The following is a 20,754-nucleotide window of genomic DNA, read 5'->3' as shown; positions in this document are numbered from 1 at the left end:
ACTTTTTGAGTTATTCCTGGGGGCCTGGCCGGAAAATGGTTATCAGAGTGATGAAAGTGTTCCTGAAAGTAACCTTGAGACCTGCTTGCTCCTGTGCCTTTTGCATAAGGAAGCAATACATGATCAATGTGGTTTTGTTTTTACAACAGCATTGCTGTGCCTTGCACGTGTGCAGCACTTTATGCTGCACTTCAAGATCCTTAGAATAAATTCCAGTAATTCTGTGAGGTTTGCACCCATCTCACAGAGGATAAAACTGAAACTTGTCAAGTGACGTATGGTCATACGCAGCTTGATCATTGAAATAGGAATAGTGGGTTATTTGCTATTGTTTTCAGCAGGAACAGGTTCTGGCTCAGACTGAATCACTTGGGAGGCTAAGGAACATCCCCCAGAGCTCCTGACTCATGGCCCCATGTGCCTCACCGCAGAGTAATGTCTCAGCTCAGAAATCTCAATGACTAGTGCAAAAGCTGTCGTGTGCAAGGAGCGCAAAACCACTCACACCTGCAGATTCTAAAGTTCAAGTTTGCATCATAAGAGCCATTGTGTTTGCTGTGCCTTGTCCTTCGCTGCTCAGACCTTCAGCCCTGTGCTCCTGATCATGTGTGCAGTGCTGTGCATGGCCTTTAGGTAGAGTTGGAACTGAAGTTTCGAATAACCAGTAATGACCAAGCAGGTAAACAGAACAGACTAAATTGAAATGCTGTGTATAAATACATAATAATTATTTGCTCTTGATTGGGTTCTAGGAAAAAGAAAGAAGGGGCTGTGATCTCTCCAGTAAAAAGACATGTGTGGTTGTCAGCACTACGAGAAGGGTTTCAAACGCATATTATCTTTAGGCTGTATGCTAGTGTTTGTGTTAAGCTTTGGCAGTTGCCTGTGAATCTCAGTGCTGTGAAGGCATAAGGTATTTTGCTTGTTCCTTCTTAATTTTCAGTGATAAATGGCAGTGGTGAAACATACAGTGGGAGAGAGGAATGCTAGGGGTTTCCCTGCTAAGCCAATTTTGGTTTTAATAGCTCATTCTCTTCACAGTGGTCTGTAACTGTAATCACAGAAGCGTCTAGAAGATCTGATCCAAAACTTGGTAAGAGTTTTAATCTCTGTTTTGGATCAGCATGTAATATATAGTTCCATTTATATCCCCCTTCTTAACTGTAAAATAGTCAGTATTTTGTCACTGAAATGTTCTTTATATGATGTCATTAGTGTGTACCATTCTGTGGTATACATAGATAGAGTATACTGTGAACAGGAGACATAAAACTTGACACTTAAAACTATGAGCAAACCAAATGCACTGATTTATGCTTGTGGAATCAAATGGAGAGTGTGCAGGAGTGTGGTGGATGTCAGGAGGGCATGCTGGGCCTCTGTTGCTGGGTGTGCAAAGCGGTGAGTGGGAAGCTGCTGCCAGCAGGACTGTGGATGCGCCTCACCTTGTGGTGCAGAAACACCCACACTGGTAGCCCTTTCCTTGCCTCCTGGAGCACCAACGCCACGTGCCCTATGACAACTCTGGCTTCTCCCATGTGGCTGCTGGGTTAAAGGTAGCAAGGGTATTTTGTAGCTGAGAAGTGAGCAGGTCCAAGCATTGTTTCAGTGGAAAGGGTTTTTGTTTTTTCTTAATGCAGGTTGCCTGGTCTCATTTTTTTCAGGCTGTATCACTAACCCATGCTATCTTTCATCCTTAACAGCATGAGCTTCGTGTTCATTTTTTGAGTGGATCGATCAAGTGGGTCAGTTGCCGCGAGCCTCCAGGTTGCACCCAAGAGCTGCTCAGTACAGGGACATACCACAGGGGAAGCTCTTCAGAGAAGTGGGATGGGTGAGTACACCGCTGACCAACAAGCAGTAGGTTTGGCATGCTGCCAGACCACTATTTCTGAGTAGTGTTCCCCAGTATTGGGAGCAGGTTCTAGTCGAAATATGAAAGGGGAAGGTGAGGTAAGAGTGTATGAAATGCTAGAACTGTGAGAAGGTGCACGTATTCAGTCAAGAGAGGGGTGTAATGTTATAGGAGAAATATATGAAATTAATATGAAAAAAAGAGATGTGTCTTAAAAGGCTGCTGAAAGCAGCATGCTGTGAAAATGTACTGCGTCTTTTGGGCTCAGCCTTCCTTCCAGAACAACATTCTGTGCATATTCGTCATCTGAACTCTCTTCCTACCGTTGCTATTCTATTTAAACAGTGATCTCATATTCAGAGTGCGCTTTTATTGCACAAGATAAATCATGGTGAACAATCAGGTATTTCGAACACTAAACTTAGGTAGATTAAGCATTTCAAATATTAAAGTGGGGGAAAAGCACAGGGAACAAGAGTGTGATAATCATCAGTTAATTTAAAAGGATGTAAATGTGTTCACCTATGATTGACTGATTAGTCAAAGACACATAAAAGCATTTCATTCATAAACCCTGCTTTGCCCATGGATATACCTTCTATTTATGTGAAGAACACGCTTTGGTCTCTTTCCTTTGGAACTGCTGCTCAGGCTGACCGTGTGTGTTGCTCAGAAGAAAAAATAATCTCTTTGTAAGGGACCCATGCCTTTCCCCACATCAATGCCTTTTGTGCAGGAAGGCATCTACTGCGATTGCCTGGGGAAGTTTTATGCATTGAGTGCATATTGCAGAGAGCTCTGTGAAAGGGAAGGGGGGAAAAAAAAGAAAAAGGAAATCCTTGTTTCCTTTCGTGTTCTTAAAATATAAGGGAAAACAGAAAGGTGGTGTGGTTTTTTCACAGTGTTCTGCTGACACCCTGGAAACCAAGAAAGCAAACCTCAGCTTGGCTGGGACCCCCATCCATTGGCTTGCTGGATCTTTAAATGGAGAGGTGCTGGGCTGAAGGAGGAACCATGGGTATTTCTTAACAGGTGGAAGAGGTTTATTGGCTTTTAGAGGGTGTATTGCAGCCTCGGCTGTGCAGGGTATGAGACATGACATAGGCTAGGGCGCAGAGGACGTGTGAAGCATCACACCTTAATTTGTGAAGTGTAAGAATTGTTGCCTGCTCGAGAAAGTAGAGGGATTATGTGTAATAAGAGGTGTGTGGTGGGCTGCTGAGGGACATTTGAAGGAGGAGTTGAGGATTCTGCTTTGTACTTCAGCTCAAGCTGTGCTAAAATTGTTCATGTGCATGTGCTACCATCCTGCCTTTTTGGGAGTGGAAGGAATCTGCAAGAGTTAATGTTTCCCTGAGATTTCTCTCATACTGGTATACTGAAATATGCAGGAAGCTTTGGTTTTTGTTCTCTTGTTGTTATTTTCTCCTTTTTTTTTGTCTTTTCTCAGAATTAAATATTTCTTCTCTAACCTCAACCCTGAAGAGCAGCTTGGGGGAGGCAGGGGAGAGCACCGCAGTTTCGCTCTGTACCATTTGGGCTGCTTGAATTTATTAGCTTAGGAGCCCCCACAAATGCCTTGGGCCATGTACCTCCTCATGCACCCAACTTGGGAGAATCTCTTACTGCTACTGCATGCATTAGCCTTCATTAATATAATTAGCATAATAGCTATTAGGATTCATTATTCCCTACAAAAAGATAAAGCCAGTAATATATATCTCAGAATCAAATTCCTCAGCACCTTGCCTTGGGATTGCTTTATTTTGGAGTTGTTTTCTCTTTATATCCTTCCATCTCCTAGAAAAAAGCAAGCCACTTAATTGTAAAACTGTTTGGGTCAAAGAAATGCACTGAGATGATCTTTCATGCATGCTAAATAGGTGAATTGATCTATGGGACCCACACAGCTCAGACAGACACTCAACAGTCGAAACTGCGAACTTCATCTTCTTCAAGCACAAAAGCTACTTAGTTTCCCCATGTTGAAGACTTTTTATAATAGCAATAAGACAACTCTAGAGAGAACCATCTAATATTAACTCCAGGGAGTAATCATCTAATCACAATCTGGGGGTGATTTGAAGCACTCATCTGGACCAAATGCCTCACAACACCCCAGGAGTGGTTTTATTGCATGATAGCAGTGCCCCATTGAGCCTTATTGCTTAATTAAAAACAAATTCCCAAGTAATTTTTTTGCCTTTCCATAAAAACACAGTAGTACATAGCATGTATAAAACATCCATTAAATGATGGTAGATGCAAATTTACATTGTGAGATACAATCCGTTTCTTTACCACTTGGGGTTGAAGTTAAATGTAAAACCATTTCCTATAATCTGTGCACTGCTGTGTTTAGAGAGGAATAAATATGGGAAAGAGAGGTTCGTTGTAGGATGCCTAGTTTTTATTAAGTGATATGTTTGGTCTCCTTACAAAGGAGTTCAAATTCTCGTCCATCTTGCAGACACAGTAGTCAATCAACAGTGCGGCCTTTTCTGCTTCCTCCTGGCGATTTCCTCAGCTTGCTGTCATTGCAGTGCAGATCTTCAATAGGAATCCTGTATTTCTGTCTGGGATTTCCATTTCTTTCTGAGCAGAGAGAGCATGAACAGCACAGGTGACATATTTGGGATACATCTAGCATACTACACAAGTGCTACCCGGGTGTCATTTGTGGGTTTTGTAATCTAATGTGGCATAAACCTGTTAGATGCAAGGTACAGCCAGTTCTGGTGGTTTTGCTGCAGAGCTGATCTCTGCCTGCACTGGCTATATGGCTGAGATGTCTCCACCTCCTGCAGTTTGACTGGGACCACTGCTACAGCTGTGTCTGCTCTGCAAGGGACCCAGGTTGTGGATGGAAAGAGTATGAAAGTTCTTTTTGTTCATGTTGAGGCATAGCTCAGCATCCCAACCCACAGATTCCTTACACCTTTACAGAGTGCTTTCATAGCCACAAAGTGATTCCCAAATACAGTGCTCCTCCCCTGAGGACTTTTGAGTATTGTTCCTATATTACTGACAAAGGAAACAAATCCAAGTTTTAAAGTGATTGTCCAAAAATCATTCAGGAAGTGCTAGAGACACTGCTCAGAAATCCTGGCAGCCAAAGCTGTAATTGGGCTTTCGGACACAGCACTGAAGTAAATGGCAGGGAAAAGGGTCAGTATGACGTTTTTTTCAGATTTGTCACTCAGGGTGCCTTTAATTAATTGTTGGAGATAAGCTTGCAAGTATTTTTTTATTTTTTTTTAAATAAAAGCTGAGAATTAGTAGTAACTATTACTCTAGTTGTTCCATGTGCCAAAGCCTTCCTGTGGTACCTACAAGCTCTGGAGAGATGACACATGTCAATGTCACCTGCTGTGGGCTCCACTCAGTGTTACACACACCCTTCTAGTTTTCCTCATCAAATGGTGGTTCCCCAAGGACTGGTGGGACCTGAAGCCCTGTGTGAATATCTACTGCTGATAGCAGATTGCAGCATTCAGGGTTATGGAGACAGCATGCTTTGTCCCATATTTAGATTTTGTAAAAAGTAAATGATTTTTTATGTTTGGTGAACCACTTTGTTAGAATGTTTTGCTGACTTCATTTTTAATGTCCTGTTAGAGAGGTGTTAAGTGTTGTGGTGGAGGGTTTGTTATAAAGAGGTTACGGCATTGTAATAAGGAAATGAATGAGAGTAAAACTAGTTGCCTCCTCCTGCTGCCTGAGATCAGTCTGAAAGAGTGGCAAAAAGAATAATTACGTCTGCGTATTTAAAACAGTTCTGTAGTAACTTGGGACATTGCCAGGTCAGGAAAGGACCCGACCGTGTTCTTGAACAATAAACATTTTTACCTGAAAGATCTCTGCTGGCTTTATTAGGGATGTCATTATCTTGCTTTGATCTGACTCTGTAGAACTGGCTGCTCATACAGCTGACAGAGCAAGTAGCCAACAAAAGAAAGCCCTAATAGGCTTTAATACCTTTAGTGAAGAGTGTCTTTTCCCCTCAGATGTATGTCATTTTACAAAGGCTCTTTTCATCTTAATATATCATGGAGATGGCTGTGTGCAGTAGGACAAGCACACACTGTGTTTGCTAAGGGGCAGGGTTTAGCAGACTCGCTGTCAGACTTGACCAGCCCTGTCCCACTGCACAGTGTGGAGCTGCAGGGTGGGTCAGCAATGCTGCTTGCCTGTCCTGCCTATGGAGCTGGGGGGGGGTGGTGGTGGTGTCAGCAATGCTCCTTGCCTGCCCTGCCTATGGAGCAGCTGCCAGTGGCAGTGCTACAGCCTGGATGCCTCTGCAGGGCCGTGGGTGGGAGCTGCCCCAGAGCAGGACCTGAAGGAGCAGCCATGGTAGAGCATCTCCCACTGTGGACTGTTTTTTTTGTTTGGTTTGTTTTTTGGCAAGCAAGTTTTGAAGCACAACAGGGGGTTTATTAGCCTTCACCAGAGTGAGAACTGACTGTGCCCTACCGTGTGGCAACCAGTCATACTGGGCAGCAACATACTGTTGGGGTGGGCAAAGGCATGCCTCAGTCACATCAAATGTGTAGCTTACTCTGAGTGACTGCAGCAGTGCTGAAGGGTTTGCAGAGTACAAACCTGGCCTATTCTTTCATCTGAGCACACATTTTTAGCTTTAGGATGCAGAGTAGACACAAATTATATCTACATTTATTTGGCCTTTTAACAAGATGAGGAGTTAAGAATCTCACATTGATGGTTCTGGGACAAGTATGACTTTCTTTAAGAGCATATCCTTTCATGAAGGAAATGAAAAATGTGATATTTTAGCAGTTGGAAATGCCTGGGTTAGTTTGGTTCTGTTTCCTGATTTCATTTTGACACGGTAGGCAATTCAGAAAACAAATTTGCAGTAAGGAAGATTCAGTTGTTATGGAAACATCTGAGAAAGGCAGCTGACATAGGCTAAGGAATGCACCAGATTAGCAGTACACACAGACGCGGTAAAAAGGCAAGTTCATGTAAGGTAAGGGAGCAGTTTCTAGGCACTATCTGCTTCATGGATGGTTCTGTCAGAACAGCAAAAAAAAAAAAAATCACTTTAAAACTGTGAGCATGTGGCTCCATCTTCTGGTATCAAAGCAAAATGTGTTGCTCTGGGCATAAAGGAGGTGAGATTTCTATAGTGTTTTTATGTTAGCTGCAACAAAAGCCAACAGCAACAAAATACAAAAACAACAGGAACAACAATAATAAATTAAAATATCCGTGCCTCAAACCCAAGCCCCACAAGCTATTAATGTGGTTTTCCTGAAGCTACAAACCATTCTGCTGCATGGGAAGAAAACTGTCTTTTGAAACATTCTCATAATTGTGTAGCCCCAAAAGTGGCTTGTCTTCCAAAGCATGACACTGCTCTCCTACATGAAAACAATGTTTGATCAGAGCATGGACTGTACCAGTGAAGCTTGAGGCCTGTGGAGGTGCTAATATTGTCTTCTGCTTGTAGCTGTAGGATGTTTCTTTGTTTCCCCTTCCCCAACAATATCTTTGGCAAAGTAGCTAAAATTCATGATACATCTTCACAGAAACGCTAGCTGGGTAGAAATAGGAATGAGCGGTTCTTTGAGGTAGACTGCCAGAAGTCAAAAGAAAATAAAGCTGTTTTATCACTTCACCAAACAGTGAATGTTGTTACAGTGCATGCTTAATTGAGCTTGATTACTCAATCTGTTCACCTTAGTAACTCATTTTGTTTTAAACAGAAGTCATTGTTCAAAACCAGAAGATGTTATCATTCTCTGGGTAAGCCTTGGGTTTTCTAAGTAATCCTAAGGAGTTGCCTCAACTTTGTTGCTTTAAAAAAAACCAAACAAACAACAACACAACAAGGCGGAAACAAAGGTAGTTATCTTGATGCAGTGCTGTGCTAAAGCTGTTGTTCACAAGTCATTGCAAAAAGAAGGTATTGGACTGTAAATACAAAATTGAAAATACAGATTGTGTGCTTTACTTGTTTTACTTCTGTGTACATACGAATGTCTTCCCCCCCCCCCCCCCCCCCCCCCCGCCATGGATATTAGCCTAGGATACAAGGGACCCTATATTCTTTGTATGAAGCATTAGTTTTCAGTCAAAACTACTTCATGACAGAACTGTAAGAATGAAGGTGAGGGAACATAAATTTAATGGCCCCACTGCTTCTGCCTGTACTTGGGCCAGTCTTTTGCTAACACAAGTGGCAAGGTATTTGCATGCAGCAGTTATCCATGGGGAGTGTTGTGTGGAGACCTATTTGAAAAGCATGCATTCGTGTCAGTCCAGCTTCTGTATGGCAGGGAGTTGTTTTGCAAAAATCATCCCTAAACTAAGCACTAGCCAAGGTTTCTCATCATGGCTTCAGCAGCAAGGCTGTGGATTGAAACCGGAGGTAGAACTAGCCGTTACTTTCAGTGCGGTGCTTTTAAGGCCCCACACAGAGGGATGCATTTTAAATGGCCACAGCCTGTGTTGATATAATAAGATTGCATCCTCCACGGTGTTTCTAACCGGTCCCTGCAGCCAGAGTGTACTGGACTTCCCCTTGGCACTACCCAAGGCTTTTTCTCAAGGCTGCCTCCAATTCCTACGATCTTTTTTTTCCTCTCCCTATATTTAACCTTCAGCTTCGTCCTGTTTCACTTCATCGGCAATTTCAAGCTTTGATTTTTAGCGACTGTGACACTCTCCATATCCTGTGGTTTATTCTAAAGGGATCTACTCACCTTTCTGAAAGATGTCCCAAGGGTAGCACCTTTCACCAACACTAACAGTAAATAAATTCTACAGATCTCTTTTATTAGGAAGTACAAACCCACAACAAATCCTGCCTGGAGTGTGTTTGATAAATCAGATCTTTTGCAGACATCTGGAGATTGTGTTTGCAAATCCCCAGCCAGCTTGTTTTGTAGTCATTGTTACCATAATTCAGGTTAATGTTGTTGCCACTTTTTAGTTGCTAAAACACATGTGGTGTTTTATTGCTGAAAAAAAGTGGCTGTCTTGGAACAGAAGTTCTTTTAAAACCCTTCTTGGAAGTTTGCTATTTGGAGAAACAAATGTCAAATCAATTGTCCTAGCTCCGAACTGCCATTCTGAAAGTGCAGCTGTGAGAAGAGATTACTTGGGTACTGCGATGGGGAACGCATAAGAATCTAGATTGAGAATTACATAGCAATAGAGACCTAAAATAACAAGTGTAACAAGTAAAGCTTTGTAAAAGCTTTTAGCTTTTCCTGGAAAGATTTGCTTAAAAAATACTAGATCCCAAGCAAGAATGCTTATGCCAAGTTTTAAATCTCATTTGAATTTTTATAGCTGTTATAATCTCTGATATATAACCTTGGAAATAGGGTCTCATAACAGAAATGCCGAGTCCCTTGACTATTGCCTTGCAAAAAAGAGTTGCTGTAATAGGCTGTAAGTCTGAGACAAGTTTGTAAGGCTGGCTTATATCTATGTATCATCACTTAAATGGGTCTAAGCTGGAGTCTTCATGTTATTTGAGGGTATTTGTGTGTACGTGATCAGCCATATACAGCTGTTCCAGTAATGTCAGCCTTCTAAGTATAACAGGCACAATTCTAGCATATCCTTATCCACCAAGCTGTTGCCACGGGAAGAGGCTTGGAGCTTGGACATGCTGTGGTGAAAAGTAGAGACAAGCTTATTTTCTTTTTTTTCTATCCTTATTCTTCTATATTTGTGTGCAGAAGAAATGGAAGTTTCCAAGGAGCCTGGACTGCAGAAGAATTCCACATGCCAGTGCTCTTTCCCTCTCATTATCATACACTTGCAATCAAACTCTAATTTTTGAAATAAAAAACCTGCAGGATTCCTTATTGAGACTATTAAAGCTTCAATCTTCGTTATTTAGGACGGCTACTTACCTTTTACTCAATGAAGCCATAATGCAACTGCTCCTATAAAAACTATCGAAATGGCTACTGTGGCAGTGAGTAGATTTTCCTCCGTGTAAAATAATCCTCTGTGAATGAGACATAACTATCATTTACATTAATTAGGCAGCCATATAATGGGGTGTTCAATAGCTATTACATCATTTAAATTCTTCAGTGGGCACCTCAGCCACCCAAGAACTATCCAGCTGAACATTTCTAAGTCCATAATTTTGAAATAATCCTTTAGAGGAAGAATATGCATGGCAGAGTATTGCAGACAATTTCACCAAAAAAAATTCATTTTATTCAGATTTATGGAATTATTTTAACATTTACAAGAAGTGCATAATCCTGTTTTTCCCCTCCCTCCCAGAATAACAGTGCTATTAAGTCAAGTTTATTTTGGGGCTGATACTGTGTGTACACTAGAGAATGGCCAAGGAGCTTGTGGTCAGAGGTCTGTGTTGGCAGCTGGGCTCACATGCCCAACAAGCACATTTCCCTAAACATTCTGTTATGAGCCTGGGGCTTCAGAGCCACGTGGCTCAGCCAAGAAGCCCTGACTTACAGATAAGTGAGTGGAGTCATGCTTGAGGTTTTGGTTTTGAAGTCTTAACTTTTGCCTTCAACAAGCATATGAGGACTTTAGGATTTACATTCAATTTTATTTATTGATTTAAAATTTGTGAGGTCAAGCCAAATTCCTTTGGCATTATTGATAATATACTTCCCAGAAACTATTATATGAATATTATAATTAATGTTCTAACTATATCATTATATATTTTTGTTTATTTTAAGATTAGTGTCTCATTCAAAAGAATGCACTTATGTTATAAGTCTAAGAGCTCCTTCTGAGAGCTGAAAGAAATAAGGCTGAATTTATTAACTAATATACCAGGAAGAGATTCCTGTTAACAGGCCTGTACTGCAAATCTGCCTATAGAAGGTGATGGTTACTAGAAGATTGGTCAGTGCCTAAAAGTGTATGAAAATAACATGGTTTAAATCAGTGTTGTTTGTCAACAGTTACGTACTATGGGTAATAGTTCCCAGCAGAATGAAAAAAAGTAATAGCCTAAAAATAGGCTGGGGAGCAGGGCAGGAGAGAGTGTAAAGTTTAGATTGTGCATTTTCCTTCAGCATCCTGGTTTAAAGCTGTCTGTTATGTTATTTTAGTCAATTGTATACTAATTTTTTTCTCTTCTTAATGGTTATAAGATACTATACCTTATCTGACTAATACAGTAACAGAAAGCAGCAGAGAGCTCTCTTAACAGGGAGAGCTCTTAATTCAGTATTAAATGTTGCTGGGTTCTCTGTAGTTCTCCATAATCCCTCTCCAACAGGCAGAGTGTGCAGATGTAGGTGTCAAAACCTGTCTGTAGGTAGAGCGCCAGGTACTGTTTGTTCTGCAGCCCGGGAGGGTTGTGTTTGCCAGATGTAACTGCTCCTCTCAGCAGCAGTGGATGCTTGATCCTCTATTTTTCACATTCACTCATTAATTTAATTAAACCAGTACACTGAGGGAGATTTCTGCCTTACCAAAATAATACATTTTCATCACAAACTGTAGGGAATGTGACTCAGAATTGGAGATAGTTACCATAGGAACGACAGATTTAAGGGAGGGGAGCGTGAGATAAAGGTGGGTCAAACCTCTGTGAAACTTCATGGAATTGGCTGTTGTCGGTGTGTAATTTGACCTGCTATGTAGGACCATGGTCTGGTGAATGTTGTAGCATGACAAGCTTTGTAAATCCATTTTTTGTTTGTCTAACAAGATGAATGACAGTGAGCATTTGTTATATAGGTCAACTAATGGATTTACCAAGGCCCTACATGCATATGAGCTCACCTTGGGTGCAAGAAGGCAATACAGCTGGGTTTAGAGGCACAGCTGATAAGAGTTAGTCTTTCAAAGTACTCAGGTGTTTTCCATATCAGGAGAGCCTTTTTGGAGTTTTGGTGTTGCCAGAGAGGCCAGCTGGGCGTTTGCCTTAGCTGTGGTCGTGCAGGAGACCGGCCTAACGTAGCTGCTATTGTCTGTTGGTGACCTTCTATCCTGCTGGTACTGCCCAAATCTCACATGGTGTGTAGGCTGAAGAAAATGGATCTGCTGGAGTCAGAAAAGAGAGCTTGTGGATTGCTGAAGCCTCGTACTTGCATCACTTATGGTAAGGTCACTGCAGAGGCAAAGGGAGATTAGTTAGGGAAGTTGTAGTGTGTGTTGAGGGAGGAGTACGAACAGCAGGAGCTAGAAATTATCCATCCAGTGGTCTTCAGTGTGAAGGTGTCAGTGACTGCAGCAGAAATGATAAGGTGATCAGAACTTTTTGTTAGAAAACCTGTCTGTGTATGGTTTTGGCACTTGGAACTGGGGAATCGGCTTGTGTAGCTGCTCTGGTAAGGCCCTGAGGAATCGGTCTGTTTAGATAAAAGCAGTGCCACCCCGGTTTTGAGAAGACTCCTGTTCCCTGAAAACACGCTGCTGATGTAGAGGGGCAAGATGGTGTCTCAGGTCTAATGCAGTACAGTAGATCTTACCTGACATCACAGCCGTGTTTTAAGTGAATTTTAAAAGGACTAGAAGGAGCTGTGGAAAAAATGTGAACTATTCTGATTATATGAGACAAAGTATGCTATTTAAGAAAGGAGTTATAAGCAAAGATGTAAGTTATTTGATGGCAAACCTGTCAGTAGCTCTGCAGTGTGTGCTGGTTCTTTGGCGCATGCACACCAACAGAAACACCGGGCAGAGTATGGGCTTGGGCTGCTGTAAGAGCTCTGGCACAAGCTCAGCATTTCCCATTCACGCTGATAAATGCCCAAGGACACCGTTTTCCTTGGAAAGTGAAAAATGTTGATAATTTTTAGATTATAAGCTGTGGCTTTTTTTCACTTCTCAAGGACTGCTTCATATTTATTTTTAGAATGTTAAAGGTTACCTCTGAATCTTTTATAAAAGCTTTATAAATAGCAGAAGTAAAGAAAAAGTGCTGATGTGGAGAAGGACCAATAGCCCCCAGTTGGTTAGTGTGTGACACAAGCAGTCTATAGCAAAATTGGAGTATCTTTTTCCTTAGAATAGTGGAACCTGGCAGATGATGCATAGAATTGCCAGCGTCACACCAATGAATAGCTGCAGCTTTTCTCTGCACGATTTATTTCCCCTACCAAACTGATTCTCCTTCCCTTTGTTATTCAGTCTGAACTCTGACTCGCTTTGTTTTTGGTTCTGTACTCTTTCTCACCCTATGCCATTTTTTGGTCTCTTTCTATTTGAAAACACCACCAATGTTTCCAGTCAAGATTTCTATGATTTGCAAATAATGGTGCAAATAGCTAAGCCAGGTTTGCCTACTTTTTATGTACACCCCTCAGAACAAGTAGCTTACTTTTCCAGATCATAGCAGCCTGGCATAGCCATATCCTGTCCTTTTCTTTTGCAGTTCAATAGGGGCATTGTTCTAGTAAAAAATACTAGTTGCCCTTGCTGGGACTTCTTCTTTGCAAAATGCAGCTGCTTATTAAGGACTGTGTGTTACTGTTCCAAATTATTTTAAGGCTTGTTTAACAAGAGTTGTTTGGTCAAAGGTTGCAAGAGGATTATAAATTATTCTTAACCTCTTGCATTGACATGAGTCCTCCCAGTTCTGAAATACTAAAATGGACAAAGAGAGTCTACTGAAGGGATGAACTTGTCCAAGGCTTGAGAATTCATTAAAAAAAGACTCTGGTCCAGATCAGAATTTTATGCTCTCTCTTAACGCTTCTCTAAAACATTGTGTGGCTTGAATATATAGAGTTAACGTCAGCTACGTGCAGCTGCGATTTCAGTATTTAATATGAGGTTCCTAAGGAGAGTCCCAGGAGGGTTGTTTTGGGGGTTCCCATTGTATTGCTGTGTAATCCATCTTTTAGAGAAGTATTAAAAAAACCCTCAAATACAAAATTCTATGTGTTTTCTTGGATGTGACTTTCCTTTAATTTCAAGCATTTCCTACAATGAATTATTTTGAGGTTTCAAACAGAAATTACGGGGTTTTTTGTTTGTTTTCCCATTCCTGCTTAAATGTTCAAAATTCAGTAACTGGATTGTTGACAATTGTTTTAGTTCAGATTGGTTATAAATATATGTGTTCTTGTGTATATTATATATCCATAGTAATAGGAAAGCAAAATGCATAATGTAGTGAGATAGTATATTGCTCATTGTCATTCATTATTCTCTGGTTAGCCTTTTCTTTAGTGAGAGTTTAGGTATAAAAATCATAATGAAAAATGTGTCTCTGCTGTATGCAATTCAGTATTGAGCATTCGAAGGAAGAGGCATGTTAGAGGCAGCTGTGATTAGTGCTCCAATTTTCTAATATTAAACTATTAAGTTTTTACTATCTCAGCTAATGAAGAGACGGGGAATGGTCATGAATCATCAAGGAAGGACTGGTGAGCAGTCATTTTCATGTTAGCCATATTCTAAGGAAGTTCCTTTACAAGCAACAGGGAGTTTAATGAGTTCTAGTGAAAGACAAACACAGAGCTGTGTTCTGGAGAAAGTAGATGGGACAGGGGTTTGGTTCAAGGAGCTGATGGGTAGACAGTGATACCAGCGGTCTGCAGGAGCGATTTAGCTGAGGTAATTTATGGGGGCTGTTTGGAACACGTCACCTAGTCATTACGAAAAGGCCTCTTCAGATGATTTACCAACTGCAGTCAAGGCATCTTGAATGCATTGGCTGTTCAGCTCTCCTGTTATTCTTCATTTGTCATCTGTCTTTATGTGCTACTAGCATGGGATTACCTTGAGGAGACCTTTGAACATCTCTTCAGCACTCCTCACTGTAAATAATGAATGCCTTGCTATTATTTATCGAAAAGGACTGCTAGGCAGCGTTTGTCTCTTTTGGTTGCTGAAATAGTTTAAAAAATGGAAATGCCAATAGCTGTGCAAAGCTGTATTGTGTTCATCTATGTGTCCATATGGTAGAATATGGTATGTCCTTCACAGCACAATGAAACATGATTGTGCCTAATTCCAATTTGTATGGCGTTCCTATTAATGATGTCTATTTAAGACATCCATTAAAGGCCCTTAATGTTGATTAACTGGACTATGCCAATAAAGTTCTATTAGCTTCTCCCTATTAATTTAATATTATAGGCATTTAACAGATGTCTTAATTAGATGTTACACAGAAGGCTATGAGCAAAATTAAAATTAGGTCATTTTCCTGAAAGGAGAGTTGCTGCTATGATTTATGCTTTCTACCACTTTGTTTGTTTTTCCTCCCGACCTCTCACAGGAAACCAAGGGATTTAATTTCAGAGAATGTTGAGAGAAGTAATGGGTACTAGGTAGAATAACAGCTCAGGTCTAACAACTTTAACGGATTACTTCACAGATATAAATTCATTGAAAAAATCTTCTGCTCTTTGGCACTTTCAAGTGTGTTTATTCATATTTTCAAAAGCTTTCACAGTGTTTCTCCTACTTTGCCATTGGTGTGAAATGACTGTATTTTCCCTGTATAAAATATACTTCTCTAGCAAAACTAGTCTGTTTTCCCCATCTCAAAGGCAGTACTTCATAAAATTGCAATGAATATTTCCATACCAACCGCTTTATTACTCGACTTTTCAAAGGGGGCAGTCTGTTGTTCTCGAAAACTAGTATTGGCCATGCTGTGATTTCAGCTGATCAGTCTGGTTCAGTGATGCTCAATGTGGTCTGCGCCTGAGGGATCGCGCTGGAGAGATGCAGCTCTCCTGTAACCTCTCCCAGCAACAGGTCCAGAAGGGAAGTACGAGCTTTGGAGACCAACTGACTGAGGGCTGACTGGCACCGTTAATGTTTTCATAAGACCTGGGGGCGTTGGAGGTGTTGATGATCTTTGGCTTTCTTGTGGCAGATATATGGCTTGTGCCCTGTGGTGTGGATAAGAGCTCTAGCTGGAGCTCCTCTCCTAACCCCAGGTATGTGAGAGAACAGCTATGTTCTCTTTAAAGAAATGACCCTGGTTGGCTATGAGCACTTGAGTGGTGGCTGGGAAAATCTCCTCTTCCTAGATATGGGTCTTTCATTTGACTCTGAAATAGACTTCATTATTTACATTGAAAGCTTCTGAAAGCTATCTTTATATTATAAACACCGTAGAGGTGCTTTTATAATAGAAAAGTTAAGTGATCTAAATACAGAGGTCACTACCACCTCTCTAACAAGTCAACCCTGCTGATGAGAGATTGTAATCGGTGCAGCCAAAAAAGGATCCTTGAAGTATATAGTAAAAAAAATTATGAAAACAGGAGATAAAAGGTTTTAAACACCAGAAGCCTCCTCACAAGTGGTGTTGTATAAAGGGTGGTTGGTGAGTTTAGAAGATGTACACTATGAAACTACCTGACTCCTTGTGTCCTACTGATGTAGTGCTTACAAACAGGTGATAAAAACTAAGTGCCGTCTATGCCAGCCTTCTTTAAAATTGCGTGTAACATGTATATTTTAATCAGAATAAAGGTATATTTTTAAAGCATAGATCATAGACACCATGTCTAAATATATACAAAAATAGGCCAGAGTAAAGCCCTATGAAGAGGTTAAATATTCATAAAGCAATTTTTTGGGTAATTTAAGTACAAGATTGAATGGGGGTCATTTCCGTCTTTGAATTTCTAGCTTCAAGTGCTTCACTGTTACATGATGTGTTGTGTTCCCTGCACTCTGGCATGACAATATGTATTTACTAATATAGACATATCTGATTTAATATTAAAGTAGTATGTTATTGGTAAGCAAACAGCTTGCAGGGCTGCATTACATGTTTGATATGTTTATATTTTCATGCATATACATGTTATCTGCAACTATTAACCACAGGGAAGGAGCTATTCAAGGTAAAACATATCGGCTGAAACAACTTGCATATGCTTGCACCAGGCAAAGATGTTGACGTTGGCCCAGGAACAATGATTATAAAAGAGCAGTTGTCATCACCTGTAGTCTCATTATGAGCATATTATAGGCAGATAAAGCTCAGTTTATACAGACGGCAACAATAACATTTATCACAGACTTACAAAATGCAATTTTCATTGTGCAAATTTATAATTATATATTGAAACAGAAGTCAGGTAACCAATACTAATCATGTAAGTTTAATAAAAGCCAGAATGTTATATACAAATAACGAAACAGATACAATAAGCTCCAACAGTCTGAGAGACTGCTTTAAAGACAACAGATACTAGTCATTCTTCAGTAAGAAGAAATACTTTAGAAATATTTCACATAGCTCTTCCATTTTCAATCTGCCAGAAAACCTGGCCTTTAAACTGCAGGAAAACAGCAGACATTTATCTTAATATTTCCGATTTTCCATGAAATCATAGGTCAATAGTTCCTTTCAGCTTGAACTTTTTTGCAGATCGCTCACTTGCTCTAAGCTGGAACTTGCTTCCATAGATGTAGGAAATGAATCCATCAATCTCCAAGCTAAATACATTGTTAAGTTTTGGAACAACTGAAAATGCAAATGGAAAGAAATTAACAAAAGTGGTCTAATGTAAATCCCTGTTATGAAATATACTGATATACCAGGGTATATTATTCACACGTAGACTTGAGGTCTGCCACATTTCAAGGTCTTTATGCTTTAGCAAGAAGACATAGAAAAGAAAAATAACCAAAACTTATAAATTTTAAATTGGAATTACTAAAGCTAGTCCTCTTCCAGGAGCACGCATTAAGTATTGCAGAGAACATCTAATATGAATCAGGTGAATGAGCCATAAGCATAATCATGTTGGGTTCATTGGAAATGCTTTTTTTTTTTTTAATTGCCCATTTCTAATGAGATACTTTCTTGGTAAGATATTGAGCCGTTACGTAGCCGTTAGAAAGACATTGACTTCTGCCATTCCATGCAAAGAAAGAAAAGCACTGATATAACAATGTTATCAGAGGTGTAAGACGAACAGTGTTTTGAAGAAACTTCTCATTATTCAAGTTGTGAAAAGCATTGAAAAAATCATCTTATATACCTTTTAATTTGTCCTCTTTCGTGATAATTTTGAAGACGTGTTTAAATTCCTGTAGAACGATTCCTGTAATCCCAACGTAAGAGGGGCACTTTGATTTTGTGACTGAAAGAACAGAAGTATGTAGGTTATTAGAAAATTTCAGATTCAGTCAGTTTATTTGCTCTTCTACAGTTGCTTCATGATTTTAAAAACTGGTTTGCAATATTCTGAAATAATGCAATTACAGTAATCACTGGTAAAACTTGCAGCTAATCTTTTTGACTCACATGATTTCTAAGAGCAGCTGAAACGTAATTAGCATTGATAAGTAGAGAGCGAATCCATCAACATATGATCTCAGCTATGTGATTCCAGAGTTAACACCGAAAGGAATTTAAAAATAAACACCTGAAATATAGGAATGTCTACTGAACTTCAGATGACTTTTATAAAAGAAAAAAAAAAGAATACCTGTAACAATAGCTCCATGGAGATCAGCTTTTAGCAGCTTGCCCTGAACCATATGTGGTTGCCTTGAAGAAGAGGGTGGGATCAGGGAAGAGGGAAAGAAAATTATATGGAAAGTCAGGTTTATAAAATGTGATGGTGGCTATTGAAATCGTGGTCAAAGGTTACAGAAATAGTACGTATCCTTATCAAGTCACTGTGATGTTTCTATCAGTAACTCAGTTAACCTGCAAGTATCTATTAAATCAAAACAACACTAATTTTAAAATATCTCAACTTACGCATCTGGTTTAAGGCCATGACATAGGTCTCTGATGTACTGTTTCCAGAGTTCATGTAATGGTAGAAAGATGGCATATCTGCAGTAAAAAGTCAAAAAGTATTATACAAAAACTTCATTATCAAAAAAATCTGTTGATTACTGAAGGAATCCATATTTACCATCAGAGTTCAGACTAACATTTATAAGTTTTGTAATCTGGTCTCATAACTTAACCTTTGAGGTAAGCCACTCCAAACAATAGGTTTGCTTTATAAAAAAAGGCACAAACTAAGTATGCTCCTCTCTATGAACCCAAAGTGGTGCAGTGTTTTAGAGGACTGGGCTATGGCTAACACCGAAACCATTTCTATTCTGTTACCTCCCCACTTATTTCATGTTAGTAACAGCAGGGGCGTTACTTGACATGCATTAGTTGGAGGAACCTGATGCAGAATTTAGACTCTCTGGTCACAGACAGTCTAACTTTAGAAACTGAAATCCGGGTTGATTGTACTTGGGTTTGATTTCTTGTTATATTTAGCTACCCAAAAGGAAAGAGAACCAGTAACAAAGAGAACGGAACTTTCCAACTATACAGACAAAATAATTGTTTTCTTATGGTGAAATGCCACAGAGTCTCAGGCTGAGTTTGCATGCTGCAGGGTTAGTAGTTAGTATCCACACGTACGTGCTGCTGCTTTTCCACACTTCCTACTTTTACTACACAAAGGAAATATTTTAAGATCTTACCTTTGTTGTTCGGGTTCAATTTCAAAAAGACGCATTTCTCGCCTTTGCTTGGCAGTAAAACCTTTTGTTTTCTTCCTCTTTTGCTTTGTCTTTTTTTTGGAATAATGCTCAAGAACTACAGCTTTCCGAGTTAGTATATCCTGGATAGCTTCATCTTTCTTTTTTGGCATACTGCGCTTCAGGAAGGCATTTACAAAGGCTTTGGCCTCTTCTGATCCTTGAGGCTAGGGATATTGTAAAAGATACTTTAAAATATTAAGTTGTAATTAAATTAAGAACTTGCTGATGACTAGTAGTTTTATCGAGTTGACAAAAGCACCCCAGGAATGAGAGATCTGCACAAAAGTAATACTAAATGGTAAATGTTGACAGGCCGAGGCCTGGTGCGTGCGAGGGCCTACGGTTTTCTCACATCGCTTTGGGTAATGCCGAAACTGGGGAGAAAACGCCGATTTTTTGCGTTCGGTCCCACACGGCGCATTCAGACGCCAAAGCTAGAGCGTCTGAATCCTGATCTCATCGGACGGGGGAAACCGATGCCGGACACTCCCCCCGAGACACACACACACACACACACACACATATATCCCGCGCTGGCAGACGGAGGTTCCGTGCGGCTGCGTGCGACGAGGGCTGAAATCGCTACGGAACCGCCGGCGCTGCCCCCGGGACGCCCCGCCGGGCAGGGCCTCCGCGGTGGGCGGTACCTGGAGGCGCAAGCCCGCCGTCTCCCTCGGCGTCAGGCGGCGGTACAGCTCCCCTGCAAGGCAGAGCGGGGCAGGGCGTCAGGCGGGGCCGCCGCGCCGCGGCCCCCCGCCCCCACCGGCACTCACCCTCCATCGCGGCGGCCGCCGGCGCTTCCGGCGCAGGTGGCGGACGTCACGGAGGCGACGTGCGCCGGTGCAGCGCTGCGGCTCCCAGGGCTGGCCGCCAGGGGGCGCCGGCGCGTGCCGCCTTCATCGCCCGGGGGCGGTGCGCTAGCCCAGGTGTGTGAGTGGGGAGGGGCCCGGGGAAGGAACGGCGAGCGGGCCTTTTTCTGTAATTATCGTGTGCTTAAACGAACCTCGCGGCGCAGCCCGGCGCGTGTAAGGCTCGCGGGGCCCCTCAGGGCGTGGGGGTGGCGCCGCGGTGGCCTGGCCTGCCCGCGAGCGGAGCTCGGGCCTGGACGCTGCTGAGCCCCCGCGGAGGTCAGGCTGAAGAGAATTGTTAGATTCTGCTTGCAAAAAAAAAAAAAGGCTTTTATAGAGAGTTTACGCTACTCAGCGTATCAGAAGACAGACCATCTTGTTACCGTCTCCCCCACTGCTGGTTAGGGTAGTAAATCCCAGCCTTAACCTCAAATTTCAGAGGCTGCCTGCTGGAGGGAACCAAGAGCCCTGTGCGTCCTGGGCAGAGGAGCCTCCCTCCATATACCAGCATTTATGGGTTGTTGCCTGGCGTGGCTGGCACCAGGGTCTGCACACTCAAGGATCCCAAAGAGCTCAGTCTCCCTCATA

At 41.4% G+C, this 20,754-nt stretch overlaps 1 protein-coding gene across 1 annotated transcript; it reads right to left on the bottom strand.

The window, feature by feature from the left end:
• Positions 1-15,255: 15,255 nt before the first annotated feature.
• On the bottom strand, positions 15,256-20,147 carry POP4 (POP4 homolog, ribonuclease P/MRP subunit). The gene is made up of 7 exons (XM_063334461.1): positions 20,092-20,147; positions 19,966-20,018; positions 19,259-19,482; positions 18,528-18,605; positions 18,250-18,311; positions 17,800-17,901; positions 15,256-17,279 (listed from the first exon to the last, which is right to left on the bottom strand). Exons 1-7 carry the CDS (start codon positions 20,096-20,098, stop codon positions 17,143-17,145), a joined length of 663 nt encoding a protein of 220 aa, XP_063190531.1. The 5' UTR covers positions 20,099-20,147; the 3' UTR covers positions 15,256-17,142.
• Between the last annotated feature and the right edge of the window lie 607 nt (positions 20,148-20,754).

This window comes from Chroicocephalus ridibundus, chromosome 4, assembly GCF_963924245.1.
Source record: "Chroicocephalus ridibundus chromosome 4, bChrRid1.1, whole genome shotgun sequence".
Lineage (NCBI taxonomy): Eukaryota > Metazoa > Chordata > Aves > Charadriiformes > Laridae > Chroicocephalus > Chroicocephalus ridibundus.
The sequence above is the reverse complement of the archived record's forward strand: the minus strand, read 5'-3'. Positions and strand labels throughout refer to the sequence as shown.